The 15274-nt window shown below is 38.1% G+C and overlaps 1 protein-coding gene across 2 annotated transcripts in view; it reads left to right on the plus strand.

The window, feature by feature from the left end:
- pipox (pipecolic acid oxidase) overlaps nt 1-14149 on the plus strand; it is a 42495-nt gene extending 28346 nt beyond the window's left edge. Inside the window, exons 5-9 of one of the 2 annotated variants that reach the window (XR_007935483.1) lie at nt 272-424; nt 3083-3232; nt 9927-10002; nt 11826-12231; nt 13669-14149. Coding sequence is in view for 1 of the 2 variants with exons in the window: in XM_028807077.2 (XP_028662910.1) it covers nt 272-424; nt 3083-3232; nt 9927-10002; nt 11826-11956 (510 nt within the window). In the remaining variant the exon portion in view is untranslated. Of the gene's footprint in view, nt 1-271; nt 425-3082; nt 3233-9926; nt 10003-11825; nt 12442-13668 lie in introns of those variants that run through there. The other variant, XM_028807077.2, reaches the window with a different exon arrangement.
- The last annotated feature ends 1125 nt before the right edge of the window (nt 14150-15274 follow it).

The raw sequence follows: 15274 nt of genomic DNA on the forward strand, positions 1-15274 counted from the left end.
TTTAAGCCCGTTCACAAAACAAAACTGTATGAAATCCAAACTGTTGACCCTACACCAAAGATAAGCCAGTAGACATATCCCAACCAGATCTCTGCTGGGAAGTTACCATTTCTGAGTGCATGAAGAACTATAGTACTAGCTCAGATAGAACCTCCACAATCATTGTACTTTTTTTATTAAACTGACAAACCTCTGCCAAGTCAGCTGAATATGCAGGGGAAAAAAAGCATGGGTTGTGTATATTTTTAATAATTTTGTTTTATTCTACTAGACTCTAAGAATTAATGTGTGCTACTGGAAGGAAAAAATCCCTGGCACATATGGAATAGAGAAGAATTTCCCATGTTTCATAGATCTCAGAGCTCTGGGCAACAAGGATGATGTGTATGGTTTGCCTTCTAATGAGTACCCTGGGCTGATGAAGGTAAGTAGTTTCAAGAGAAAACATGAGTTGTTTGCTAAGTGCAAAGATAGCACCTGGGTGGCTCAGGGCCAGAGTAATGTCCTAAAAGGAGCCAGAGAGAGAGAGACTTACAGGCATGCAGCACTTCTACTTGTCAATGCTGGACCTTACAAAGACAAGTATACTTCTTCTATGCAAATAGTATCTTGGAAAAAAAATAATTCAAGGGTATTAAAATTGCAGTAAAGAGATGTTTTCGAAGACTGGTGCTGGACCAGACAAACTGACATGTAGCATAAATGGCATCATGATTGAGACTGGTAGGATCCTGAAACTCACTATAGTGAGCAGGCAGGAATACAGGGCATAGCCCAAGGCTGGAATGCTCTCAGAGCCACCAGAAAGCTCAGTGAGCTAGTGTAGACCCACCATTTACCCACGCACCATTTACTTGATCCAGAAGCCAACTCCTGTTCCCTAACACAGAGGAATTAAGTGTAGAATTGAAACAGAATACTGTATAGGAAATGCAACCAGTGATTTTGGGGGTGTGAGAAGTGTAGTCAGACACAGTGGAGCAGCAGGTTTCTGATTAATGTTATGTTTTGTTGTATTTTCCTGTTACCCTTCACTCATCATTACCCTTATATGCTTCAGCTAAATACAATCATATCTGTTACACTGTACATTTTAGTGCCTACTAAGAGGCACAGACTTTAAATTTTTCAGGGGAAAAAAAGCACAAAGGCTGCACTCTGGTTAATTGCTTCAATTTAGTAAGCTCCTGAATGTGCTAAGAAGGTTTAAACTGAAACATGGCCAGTAATTTTAAAAGTGGGTGCACTATATGTTTCTTCATATGGTGCACCCAATTTCTAAAATTGACATTAGGTATTGTTGGGTGGGTGTTCCTCAAGGTCTACGGCAGTGTGTAAAAACAGTGCCGTGCATTGCCATAGATAACGCAAAGTGACAATGTTTTTCTTTTTGTTTTTTTGTTAAGTTTATAGAACTTTTGTTAAACTTAAAAAATATAGCATGACAGGGTGCTTTGGGGAAGAAGGCTTGTCCAGACTTTCCACTATTGTCAGGCTGTGTGATGATAAGAAAAAGAAAATATCGTCTGGATGAACAAGCCTGCATGAAACCCTATGAGGGTGTGCTGCATATATGGAGGTTCTTCTTGCAATAAAGTGTGGTGGAGAGAGTGAAACACTGGCACATTTTTATTGATGCCACAATTTTACAGTAGCAGAGATTAATGGCAAATGTGTTTTTATTCAGTTAGTTGTACATTAAGATGTTTTATCATAAGATCATTCTGCCATACTCTGGCATCTCCACAGTAGCCTCCATGTGTGCTGATCAGACATTACTGCTCGTCTTCAAGGACTTCTGTTAAGTCAGGCTTTAATTCACATTCTTTGGCTGACTTAATGAACCTCAGCTTGGAGCCAGGCCTTAATGAGGTGGAAGCTAAATCTTGAGATATTTACATGCTCTCTGGAAATATATTCACACCTAATACCCACTGTCCATTAATTTACATTATTTTCATGTCTTTAAATTGACATTTGAATCATATGTCACTTGCAATTAGTTGTGTTTGTATAGTATAACCTGCTCCCTGCATAAGGAGCTCTGTGAAACATATGCCAAGCACTTCAGTAGCTCCGTGGTTTTATATGCTGATTTACTTACATCACTTCACACTTTTTAGTATCTCATGCTTCTTCCTTTGTCCTAAGCTTTTTCAAGATCATATAATAATTATGTTTGCCAGACTATATCACAGTGTTATGCTAATTTATTGCCATCATCGGCTTTTGCATCTCAAGCTTCTTCAGAATTCTATGGGAATTCGGTTTCTCAGAAAGCATCACTTTTCCAGGCTTCTTCAGTATTTCAGTTTACCTCAATAACTCACACTGCTTTAGAATGTTATGTTGATTCATTTTCTCAGAGTGATCAGTAAACTTACCCAGGTTATGACAGTTACAATAAATCAGTTCCCCATTCTTCATCACATGTTATGATAATTCATTTGGCTGGGGAGAAAGTGTTTAACTCTACAGCAGCACAGCTTTCACAGAATTGAGCTTAATTTTCAACCCAAGTAGTGTCTATGTATAGTCTGCGCATTCTCCCTGGCAATGTTAGGTGTGCATGTTCGGTTAATTGGTGATGGCCTAGTATGACTGAATTTAGGTGTTTGTAAATGTGCCCTGGAATGGACCGATGTTCCATTTTTTTGTGTTGTTCCTACATTACACTCAATGTAGCCAGGATAAGGTTCAGCTTCCCATGATGCAATATTTGACTAATTAGTTAAAATAAATTAATATAATTACAATTAAGGATATTGAGAACTGTAGTGATGTAGATTTTGGCATAAAAGTGAAATGTGACCATCTGTTGGTTTTAACAATGAGACAGTATACAACTATTTGTTGTTAATAAAAAGTGAAACCATGGCTATCATGTCTGTTTATTAATCTGTTGCTGGGTCTTATAACCTCAGTAACCCACATTACTTTAAAATGTGATCCTAGTTCAATTTTCAGGCTGCCTTAATATGAAATCTTGTCATTTATTTTGGTACACTATATAAGTTTTTAATTTATTTTTCTCTCATGTCATCACTCATTTCAATTGCTTTGTTTACAAACAAATTGTCAGATTTGCCTTCATAGTGGAACACCAAGTCAACCAGATGAAAGAGACAAGAATCCCTCAGATGAGGACATCAAGATGGTTTCTGACTTTGTCTCCAAATATTTTCCTGGTCTAGTGCCTGTTCCAGCAGTGGTGGAGCACTGCATGTACACGGTGAGTTTCAAGAGCCTTGTGGAGCACAATAAAACTAAAACAGAATCTCTGAACTGAAAAAGACTGAAAATGCTTCTGTGTTTAACATTGCTGCTTGCCTGGCTATTAATGGCATTCATGCTAAAAGAATGAAACATCGAGTGAAACTTCTAGAGTTACAGATGTCAAAACTAACCTCCACAAATACTGTAGATGTAGTTACATGTCTTTATCAGCCCTCCATTTATTCTTTTCTCCTTTCATACACATCCCACTAAAGGTTTCGGTACACCTTTTGCAAAATACTCATTACAGTTCCAGAGATGTAAAATCATGCATCTTTTCCTTGTACATACTAATCTGTTATGTGTAGCAGCGTAACAGAGGTGTCAGGCTGCATGTATGAACTATTAACAGTTATTCGGGTGGTAATTTCTACTCCTGTAAATTCCTGATTTGCTCGCAGCTGGGGTTCAAAAGTATAGAATATGTGTTGCTGGCAGTAGGTATTAGGAATTAGACATGTTGTGGACAACTGGAAGACACACTCGTAACGTCAAAGAAGTGTTGAGTTACCAGCCAGGTCACCCTTTTTAACCTAAACGTAAAAAAATTCAAACAAAAAGAATGCTCATGTCATATACAGAAGCCAATTGAAATAAACTAAGGAGGAGTCTTCTTGACATCTTTAACAGCAATCAATTGGGCCATCTGCGGGAGCTCCATGCTGTTGAAAGTAGAGTCCAATATGAGACACCATTCTCTGGCTTATCCATTCTTTTATAGTCCTCCAGCCTTTACAGACTGACTCAATTACCCTCAGTGAGCATTTTCTCACTTTTGTGGGTGACAGAAGAGACATATATATATATATATATATAATATATATCCAGGACATGTGGAAGAAACACAGGATGACTGTATGAAGTGTTGGGATGCCAGCAAGGTCACCTCTTTTAATTGCAGTGGCGAAAGTAAACTAAATAGATTTTGCACCCACAAGCACTTATTATAAATAGCCCTTTTTGGCTTTATCTAAAGTGGCTTTTATGAGCAAGTCTCAGCATCGGAGAGCCATCCTTAATGCAATCCAGGCCCAGATGAGACACTGACATTCAGGGGCGTCAGATCCTTATAGGTCTCAGGCTGGAAGGGGTAGTGTTAGTTGTCCTCAATGGGCATCTGTTTCGTCTTGGTAGAGTAATATATTGCTCTACTTTCCCCTATTGTATTATTAATAAGTAGCCTTTGTCGGAATGCTTAATCCCACAGACTTACCACTGTATATAAGGTATTATAGTATATAACTTATCCCCACCTTCCCTTCTATATCTATAACCTCAGGCAATTAGGTGTAGTAAAAAGACAAGCAGGAGTTAAGTTACACATAAAATAATGTATTATTGATAATATTCATAAATAATAACAATATGCAAAGTACATTTGAATATTGGCAACCATACAACCCGATTAAATGGTGATGTGTAGTTCAGGCGGCACACAGACTTGTTAGTTATTTAAAATGTCTCTAGTTAAGGCATCATTGTTGCTCAACTTTCTTCAGAATAGGCCGTATGCCTGTTCCAAAATGGCTACCAAGCTGTGGTCTCCATTGTGTTGTCCTTTCAGTTCATGGTGTGGTGGTCTTCATCAGATGTTAGTAAGAGAGATATGCTTCTTCATGAGCAGAGGTTAGTAAGAGAGAGAGAATGTGATTGAACAAGCAGATTTATAGATTCTCTGTCCAACCCCTACAGCCAATAGGACATCAAGGTACTTAAAAGCTTCTGATAGAAGCCAGTTCCAAACAGCCATGCTTCAGACCAATGGGGAAAAACAATCTTAACACCTGCCATCCCCCAAAACCATATGTTAAAGTCCAGCTTGGCTTCCTTTAAGGCACACAAACCCCCCATTTCTGTCGTAAAATTCAAAAAGACCCATTCCTAAAGGGGTGGGGGGGGGGGGGGTAAACACTCACTAATGTAACACTAAATTACATTGCTTTGCCTAAATTACAAATAAAGACATACAAAATATCAAGTTATATGCAAAATCTTACATCACAGCACTCCACCCCGATAAATGTTTTGTACAATGTCTTTATAAACAGTCTTAATTGTTTAAAGAGTCTGTTGCATAACTTGTGCTTTGGTTTGCAGTATTTGTTCTCCCAGTGTTAAAAGTTGTCCATGACCATTTGTCCATTACATATCTTCTTTATTTGAAAAGACAATCAGAAGAACGTGGATCTGCTCCTGATGACTTGTATCTGCTCCGGCTTGCTTCAACTGTTTGTTTAGCTTTCTGCAGTCTTCATATGTTATCAGATCTGGTGGTTTAAAATGAGACAAGTCCACACCTTCCACTAAACTAGCCCACTGAAATTTAAGTCTATTGTGAATTCCTAAAACTGACCTTTGTTCTTTACTGGTTTTGTGTCTAACTGCTAATTAGAACCCTGTTCCAAACTATTCATTTAAGTATATGCAGCTGCACAATTAACATCAAAATTTGAAAGGTAACATGCCACAGGTGCCAGTACAACCACTTCTGCCCAAGTGAGAGCACATGTACTACTGCATGAACTGTTCACAAACCAACATCTGTGGCCCCTCTTCACACATTTGGGGTTGATTTAGTTGCCTCTTGTGCTTTTCTACCCATGGTGCAACTCTTGACTGCCATAAGCCTTTACCAGTATAGGCTGGCATCACCACCATAAGAAATCACAGCTATGCAACTCATCATTCCCCCTGTAGGCCACCCCTAGAGTTGTTTGCTCACCATATGCATACTCGCTGTGCTAAACACCTCGGTTCAGAATTGGCCTACTGGTCCTCTGCTTGTACCACAGCTGACAACCTCAGCAGGGCTTCCATATTTTCCCAATTAGACTATACCTAAACATCGGAGCCCATATGACTTGCAAATGTACCAGCTGTACCTGCTTTCCTGAAAGGTTCACCAATTTTCTCAGTATACCTCTCTTTAATAATAGTATTAATTCTCCCACTTAATTAATACCCAGAACGTATACTTTATGAACCCAAAATTAATCCCTTATTTTGGCATTCCTAACTGGTTCGTTCAGTTTCCACCCGTTGGAATACAAATTTGCTGCAGTAATGAACAAACCTTTCCTTTAAAACTATAGCTATTCTAACTAGCCTATTATTGCATGACTTGTGGACTTGTTACTCACTTAAACCCCAGTAAGTGTCTTTTTTCTTGCTGTCTCTTCAGTTCTTCTTCATGTCTTTGTCTTTAGTCTTTGCTTGTTGACTTTTCCTCTTTCTTTTTTTCATTCCGCTATGTAGGCAGGTCTGCAAAATGGAAGGTGACAAAGCAGTTTCTGTCCATCTCATCTTCTTGGTTGTTAACCTGGTGCCATTCCTGTCTTCCTGCACTACCCTTCTATTTTTTTTTCATTGCCTGTGTGTCCTTTTTTATTTTATGGTAACTGCTACCTGAAAGTATGGTCTAAAATGTCTCCAAAATCCAAGTGCTAAATCCAGCATCTCTCCTAAAACTGACCTCTGTTCTTTACCCAAGACCAGCTCACTTTTCTCCATTTTATTGCCTGGAGATTCATAGGCTATCTTTTTAAATAACTGGTCAGTCAGGTTTTGAATTACTGAACCCAAGTGTGTGTGCTTTTTAATTGCTGCCTGGCCTAGCAGAGGTGTTGGGACTTTCACACCCCTGTGCATTCCTGACTTGCTGCCTGAGTTTGTGAACCTTCCTGCTGCACCATCCCCCATCCTTTGTTCATTGGCTTGTCCTGATCCATTCAAACCAAATCCTAAACTGGTGCACTTTCTTTCCAACTCAGCCATTCTTGCACTAGTACATTCAGACCTTTCACACACAAGCACTCGAATTTCTTTTATTTCCATTGTTCCTTGTTTAAATTCCACACTTTCTTCACTCAGTACCAATATGCCATTATCCATTTCATGCCCTCTAGTCAACAATTGCCATTCACACTCACCATATGTTAAAGTCCAGCTTGGCTTCCTTGCGGGGGTTGAAAGACTTTAGCAGAGAAACACTCGCCAAACTGGTTTAAGGCACATTCCAAACCCCATCTCTGTCGTAAAATTCAAAAAGACCCATTCCTAAAGGGGGGGGGGGGATGGTTAAACACTCACTAATTAACACTAAGTTACAAATAAAGACATACAAAATATTTATCAAGTTATATGCAAAATCTTAAATCACAACAGCATCTTCTTGTTGCTGTGGAAAAGAAAAAAAAAAAAAAGACAACCCCGTTAGCAGCAGCACCTCTTCTCATCCTGGTAGGGTATTACGTACCTTGGATGAGACCTGAACCTTTGATGCACATGTATGACAAAATATCAGTGTTTTTTATGTTCTAATATTTGTTATGATTGGTGATGCACTAACTATACTTGTCCCTAATCCTACTGGTGCAAGTGACAATGGCCCTGTACCATTTGCCTGCAGGAAAGAGAAAGAAAAGTGACCACACAGGATGGCTGAGGTCTTTAATTATACTATTTGCCTTTCTAATGTGGCAGGTGTCATATATATCCTGAACATAAGGCAGCTTGGTGCAGGTAATATTCTGTTCTGCCTTCATTACCTTTTCCTTGTGCCAAACAGTGAAACTTTGCAACGCTATGGGATATAATATCCAAACATTGCACAATGATAGCTGACAGACTGAAGCACAAAAGAATATTGATTCCAGGGTTGTGCATCATAAAATGTCTTGGTTATGTGCTGTAAAATCTAGTATTTTGGAGAGAAATCCCTGAAGCACCCATTTTTTGTGCATTTTATTTATTTGATATTGGTGTAAAAATAGATTTTCAATCATATGAATACTTTCTTTTAAAATTTTGAAGTGCTGTACTCACTGCTGTTAACTCATTTGCAGCTTTATTACAGAAGTAGAATAATAGCCATTTATTTTTGGGTATGTAAATTTAGAACATTAGAACAATTTAGACGAGAACAGGCCATTCAATTAAGCCCAACAAAACTTGACAGTCCTATCCACTTAATCCTTCTAAAAAAAACATCCCATCTAGTTTTGAAAGTCATTAAAATCTTACTGTCTACCACACTGCTTGGTAACTTATTCCATGTGTCTGTGGTTCTCTGTGTAAAGAAAAACTTCTTAATATTTGTGTGAAATTTACTCTTAACAAGTTTCTAACTGTGTCCTCGTGTTCTTGATGAACTCATTTCAAAATAACAGTCTTCATCCACTGTACTAATTCTTTTCATAATTTTAAAAACTTTAATCATGTCTCCTCTTAATCTTCGTTTGCTTAGACTAAAAAGTCTCAGTTCTTTAAATCTTTCTTAATAATTCATCCCCTGCAGCCCTGGAATGAGCCTAGTCGCTTTTCTCTGGATCTTTTCTAGTGCTGCTATGTAGCCTGGAGACCAAAACTGCACACAGTACTCCAGATGAGGCCTCACCAGTGCATTATAAAGCTTGAGCATAACCTCCTTGGCCTTGTACTCCACACATCATGTTATATAACCTAACATTCTGTTTGTCTTCTTAATGGCTTCCAAACACTGTCTGGAACTTGATAGCATAGAGTCCACTATGACACCTAAGTCCTACTCATAAGGTGTACTCTCGATTTTCAGACCTCCCATTGTGTATTCATACATTTTTACTTCCTATGTATACCTTACATTTACTTACATTAAATTTTGTCTGGCATAAATCTGCCCAAGCCTGTATGCAGTCCAAGTCCTTCTGTAATGATTTAATTGATTCCAAATTATCTGCCAATCCACCTATCTTAGTTATCATCTGCAAACTTAACCAGCTTGTTACTTATATTCCTATCCAAATCATTTATATATTAAAAATAGCAGAGGGCATATTACAGTATCTTGTCCTGGTGATTTGATTTCAGTCTTCAGTAGTGATTTAGGTCCAGTAATAAAAGGTAAAGAAACAATTAACTAACAACAGAAGTCCAAAATCCCACCCAAATTACCCAGATGACAATAAATTACTTAATTAATACAGAAATTAACAAAACCTGATAAAAAAGATCAGTGATAAAAACAGCAAAACAAAGTGTACATGCAGGTGACAAATAAATGGAACTCTCAAGTGAACAGTTTTCTGTATACAGTGTAAAGTTTTGTCCTACCTTGATACAAAGTATGTGAAGAATTGAAAGGGTTGGAAGCACCCCACAGACATAGACGTTTACCAACCCAGACCAGACCAGACCACACGCACAGGACACAAACACAAATCCAGAAATCTGTAATTCTCAGGTTACTGTACTTGTAATCTGATATTGGAGTGAAAGTGATGAAGCAAAAAGGCAAAAATCCTTTTTTGATAGCTCGCTGCCTCTTCTTTTTTCCTTACAGCAAAATGATTACGCTAAATAGGCTGGTTAATTGCAATATGTCTAAAGTTCATTGTGACCATATGAATGATCAATATTGCATGTCCTCCAATACACAGAAAATCAGATCAATATTTTATTTTGAACAAAATTCTACATACTTTATCACAGCATAATATCATGTCCACGAGAAGGTGAGTTGATTGAATGAGTGGTCAAATCCAAGAGAAATGCTCAGGACCCTGTTTTTGTAATGCTATTCATCAGTGAGAATTTGTATTTGTTCATTTAAGTGTACATGTTAGGGTGAATAACTAATGCTAGTGAATCATTCAGATGGTGTTTTTTCACAGGTTACTCCAGACAAGGATTTCATATTGGACCATCACTCCACCCACAGTAACATTGTCATTGGAGCTGGATTTTCAGGTAAGTACACACCACTTGATAATGCCATATCACACACACTCACTTGCTTTGTGAACTTCAACTTGAGGTACTTTTTACAGTCACAAATTTACTTCAAACTTCTGTTGGTGAGTACAAGCCTACGTCATCAAAGATAGCTTGAAGAATCATCTGAACACAGTATCATCTAACTAATTGGTTTTGTTTTCTTTATGTATTGGATCTTAAATTCTAACATTTTCCCTCATTATCTTTGGAAAGAATTGTTTTTGGTGTATAGAAAAATCTTCTGTCCATCTTCACTGGTTCAATTAATGCTTTGCATTTTCCTGAAAATATGTCATGGTGAGGAATTGAAAAGTGTTAATATTTCAGCTAGGAAACAATTTGTGGAAAGTGTTGTATTTTCAAGCTGTCATTTCTCTCACAGAGAAAATGTTAAAATTTCCATAAAATAGAAAGTAATTATGAAACAAGAGGTTACACTATAAGTATGAAGTCCTGTGTGGATTGAACTACAGAGTCAAAATCCCAGCCTCTGCCCTTTCTTACATACAGAACAGGTCATTGGCTTGTTCCGGGCTGTTGTCAGATGCTGATTGCCATATAAAGCGATTAAATAAAAAATGACCCTCCCTTCACTCTGCCCTCCCCCCACCACTCTCTTAGGGATCAAAGCTGGAGGCTGGTATTACACTTCTCCCAATGATTTTTTTTTTTTTTTTAAGTTGCTATGGTTACATAGTCACCAGTGGGTAAAACAGTGTTTTGAGGAGCCACAGCTGTTCTCAAAGTTAATGTGTTTGTGTCGGCACAGCATTTGTGTTTCACCTTGTCTCGACTCAGGTAATTTAGCCCTCTCTCTCATCCAGGCTTTCACTGACACATGGAAACTTTGCTGTGGTAAATGAGATTGATTGACTGTCTATTTCTTCTGTAGCAGAGGACTTTTATTCCCAAAAGGGCATCTAATTGCAAGCAAAGTCAAATCCTCTTCACTGACTAATGAGTCAGCAGGACAAGGCTTAGTAACCGTCAGCAAGGCTTCCTTGCTAGGAACTGGACCAGTAGGTGAAGTCTGGGGACACGTTTAGGCTACTGGATTAGAAAGTCAAAGTGAAGAAAAAAAAAAATGAATAACCATAAGACTTGCTTTATATATAACCCTCACCAGCTGAGTGGCTAACCAGACACAGTCAACAACAAACCTTAATGTATGAAATTACTCTAAACTTCTGCTTAATTAATACACAAGTTTATTCCTCCTCATTGTACTGAATAGGTGAGTGTTGCCTTTTACTCAAACACAAGGGGTTGGGGATGTTGATCAAACTCATGCCAGGATGATAGTGCACTCCAATTTCACTGCTGGTGGTAACCTTACAGCACCCTGATTGCATTTTTATTATTTGCAGAAGCAAGACACCTACAATTTATTTTTTCCACAGGCTCTCATGAGAGGTACCCTGGAGATTATTATGATTTCTGATAAACAGTGTCACTTCCTAGCTCTCCAATTCATTTATATTGCTTCTAGGTACCCTTTCCAGTTTTTCCACAACATAGCCCTTATTTGTACTTAAGTACATTACTTCTGATACCAGTAAAAAGTCACCTTGCACACACAAGTAGGGCCACATCCTATATAAAGACTAGCTACATTAACTTGGCATTTCTTCCGCAAACAGCCGATGAACATTATGTTTAGGCTGATCACTCTTTTACAGGTACAGAGAAATGCTTAATAGGAATAAGAATGAAAATTGCAACCCATGAATAGACATGTACAGTATATAGGTGTACAGCTAGTGGTGCTTAGACTTTTTTGTCCTTTTTGTTCCTAGGTCATGGCTTTAAATTTGCACCAGTCATAGGGAAAATCCTGTCAGAGCTGAGTCTAACATCCCAGCCTTCCTATGACATTTCATCTTTCAAGATATCAAGATTCCAGTCCTTTGTGAAGTCCACTCCTTGAACCAATTCACTGTGTTGTCAGGCTTTGTCCTACTAGGGCCAGGAGTAACACATTGCCCAGCTACAAGTTACAGTCTTTGTTAACATGATGATATGTATTTTTTTAGGTTTAATGACCTTGTCTTTTAAGTAAAGGGACTAAACCTAATGCTTGTTATTGTTGTCACTGAACTTTGTCATCCTACAACATATTCACTCCTAGTTATGATGCAGCTTGCCTGAGGAATGAGTGATCCTGTCGTGATTCAGCAGCAGAGTGCAGTTAATGCCACTGAGGTGAGTGAGAGAGAAGGGCACAGTAGCAAAGTAAAGTCTATTTTCGTTGTGTTTACCATTGCCATAAACGATAAAATGAAGCCTTATTGATGAGCCAGCAAAGGCTGCTTCACGCAACCAGCATTTCAATGCTGGAAGTTTAAGTTCTTCTGGAATAAATGGCCCCTATAAGTAACAAAACTAGACACCATAAAACAGGAAAAAAAATTACTGAAGTGCGAGAGATCAGTTATGCCCAAAGGCAGCAAGTTTACAAAGAGAAGCAGGGCAAGCAAAGGAAAAATTTGGACTTTGTCCTTGAAATAATGTTAAAACTATCTTTCCATATTAGGCAGAGGTCCTGACAATGTCCTGATGTCCGTGTGATTCACTCCATCATTATTGGTGTTCCTGCATCATAACATGAGACCGCACAAATATCGGTGTGTGGACATCACAGTGTCACTTGCCGCATGATGCCGACATGCCAGAAAACAGCATTACCACCCAAAACAAAGAAGATGATAATAAATGACAAGTAGCATACAAAACAGAGCAAACACCATCTTAAAGTTGCACCTGAAGCAATAAGTTCCCATCCTTCAAAGGAGCTGTGCAACATCCTGATGGAGTCTAAGCAGTGGGTGCATGGTTGGCTGTGTTTCCTAAAAAATCATTTTAACATAATTCCTATCATTTCAAGGGGTATAATAATAAGCAACTACTACTTCAATTGAGATATCATGCTGGAATGTCTTCTTTTAGTTTAGTGTTGAAACACAAAGTGGAGGAATGAGTTAGCTCTGCATACAAAAATCATCCCAAAATTCCAAACTGTGTCATCTCCATCAAGGAGTAGTTCATTACTGTCAGATGTGTAATATGAGATCTTTAATCTTGTGTCTATCCAAAATCAATAGTAAGATTTCATCTTCCAAATATCTTTATCTAACAATGTTCAACTTTCCAAAGAGACTAACTCTAAATGATCTTCTTTCTTTCAAGAAGTCATCCCACTTCCATCTCATTGAGATCATTTCCAAAATAAGTCTCCAACTTTCTAAAGCTTACTTCCAAACATTTTGCTTCTCTCTGCTCTCTTCTAAATATTTAATTTCAATATTCCTAAAATCACTGTCAAACAGTTTGTTTACTTATTATGTCAACAAGGGGTCATCCAAATGATTGTCCGCCACGTCCTAACAAAAATATCTGAACAATTTACCTGCCACAATCAGGCCAAAGATCTTCTTAGAACAATTGTATTCCATAAAATAAATTTTACTTTTAAGATAGTTTCTGAACAACTGGTATTCATAGACAAAAACATCACTTCTTGATGATCTTCAATCATCTTGATATTAATAATTCCACCCCATTTAGATCACTCCTTAAGTATCTGAGATAACATTTTCAAACCCACTTTATTGAATTCAATTCAGGGTATGTGTTTGCCAGGTTGTAGGGAGAGGGTGTGGTGGAGAACCTATCTTGGCAGCAATAGGTACAAGGAAGGAGCCAACCCTGGACAGAGCAACTCTCCATTGCAAGGATTTCTCACCGAGACTCACATATGACAAGACTGGAGTCACCAATTAAGTGAACAATTTAATTTTTGGGAACACAAGAGGAAAACCCATAGCAACATGGGAAGAACTGTAATGACCAGGATTTGTGATGAAGCAGTGCTTAATCATTCTGCCACAATGTATCTTAGATCATTTTTGACAAATCCATCTCCTTTCACCTCCTTGGCATTAAGCCCGAGTGCAACTCTGGCTTGGAATTCTGTGTAATTATGGTTAAGCCTTAGCCAAACTCTGGGTGATATTTAATGATTCTCTTTACAGTGTAAAGCCAGATTAACTCTTAGGACAATATTCTGATGCCATCTATTGGAGAAAATAAAACTATGCTGCAAAAAATCATGAATATTTCTATGCTTTCTGTCACTCTAAGGTAACTCAGCAATATTCATGGAGCAAAACCTTCAACCAAAATACAAAGACGAGTAAACGAGAAGCTGTAAAGCCAGTCTGAGAATAAACTGGAACTGAACCATTAGTTGAGTCAAGTGATAGTATTACAAAGTGAAATGGTCATCAGCCATTGACATGGATAGTGAAGCTGATGCTTACAGCACTGTACGCCTAAATCGCCATGATACACCTGGTGAATTTGGTCATCTGAAGGTACACTGTGGTGCACGTTGCTGCATGACAACAAGGGAAAATGATTGCAATCAAGAAGAAAGACAAGAAAGGCATTAGGCCCCCTTTCATAATGAATCAATTGCTGTTTGTGTTGGGGAAATGTGGAAGTCATGAAGTCTTGCACTGTGATAGCCTACAATAACACAAGGGGGGCATTGAATGTGCACTGTCGTCCTAACCCCTCATGTGCAAGCAACTAAAAAAATATTATAAGAAAACTGTGCAAAGAAACACACTTCTGCTGTTGCGATTGCGACATTGGGCTGCACATCGGTGACTGTTTCAAAAAATATCACAATAAGCACGTGTACTTCTCTGCATCAGTACAGCAGTAGACACTAGACGTACCTTTCCTACTGTATTTACATTGAAGTTTTGATATTTACATCTTTGTTACACTTAACATTTTTTCTTGTTGAAAGAAATTCAACGTTTTTGACTTGTTTCTCTAGGGGTGAACATAACGCTAAGGAAGTTTAAAATCATTCTTTCATATATTGACAAATTACTTCTGAATAGTGTGTGTCCATTTTCTACAAGGTTACTGCTGAACACTTTGCATTCATCTCTTTAGAACATTTGAAAAAGTTTGACGACAACAGGCCTTTCATCCCAACAAAGCTCTCCTCTGGACTTTCTCTAGTGCTGCTGTGTCTTTTTTGTAAAATGGAGACCAAAACTGAACACAGTACTGCAGGTGAGTTCTTACTAGTGCAATAGACAACTTAAGCTTAATGTCCCTTAAGTTGTACTCCACACTTCGGGATATATAGCCCAACATCACTTCTGTCCACTGCCTTTGATGTAGATCATAATGAGTATACTATGACTTCTAGGTCCTTCTCATAAGG

The sequence above is a fragment of the Erpetoichthys calabaricus genome, chromosome 8 (genome assembly GCF_900747795.2).
Source record: "Erpetoichthys calabaricus chromosome 8, fErpCal1.3, whole genome shotgun sequence".
NCBI classification, from domain to species: Eukaryota; Metazoa; Chordata; class Cladistia; order Polypteriformes; family Polypteridae; genus Erpetoichthys; species Erpetoichthys calabaricus.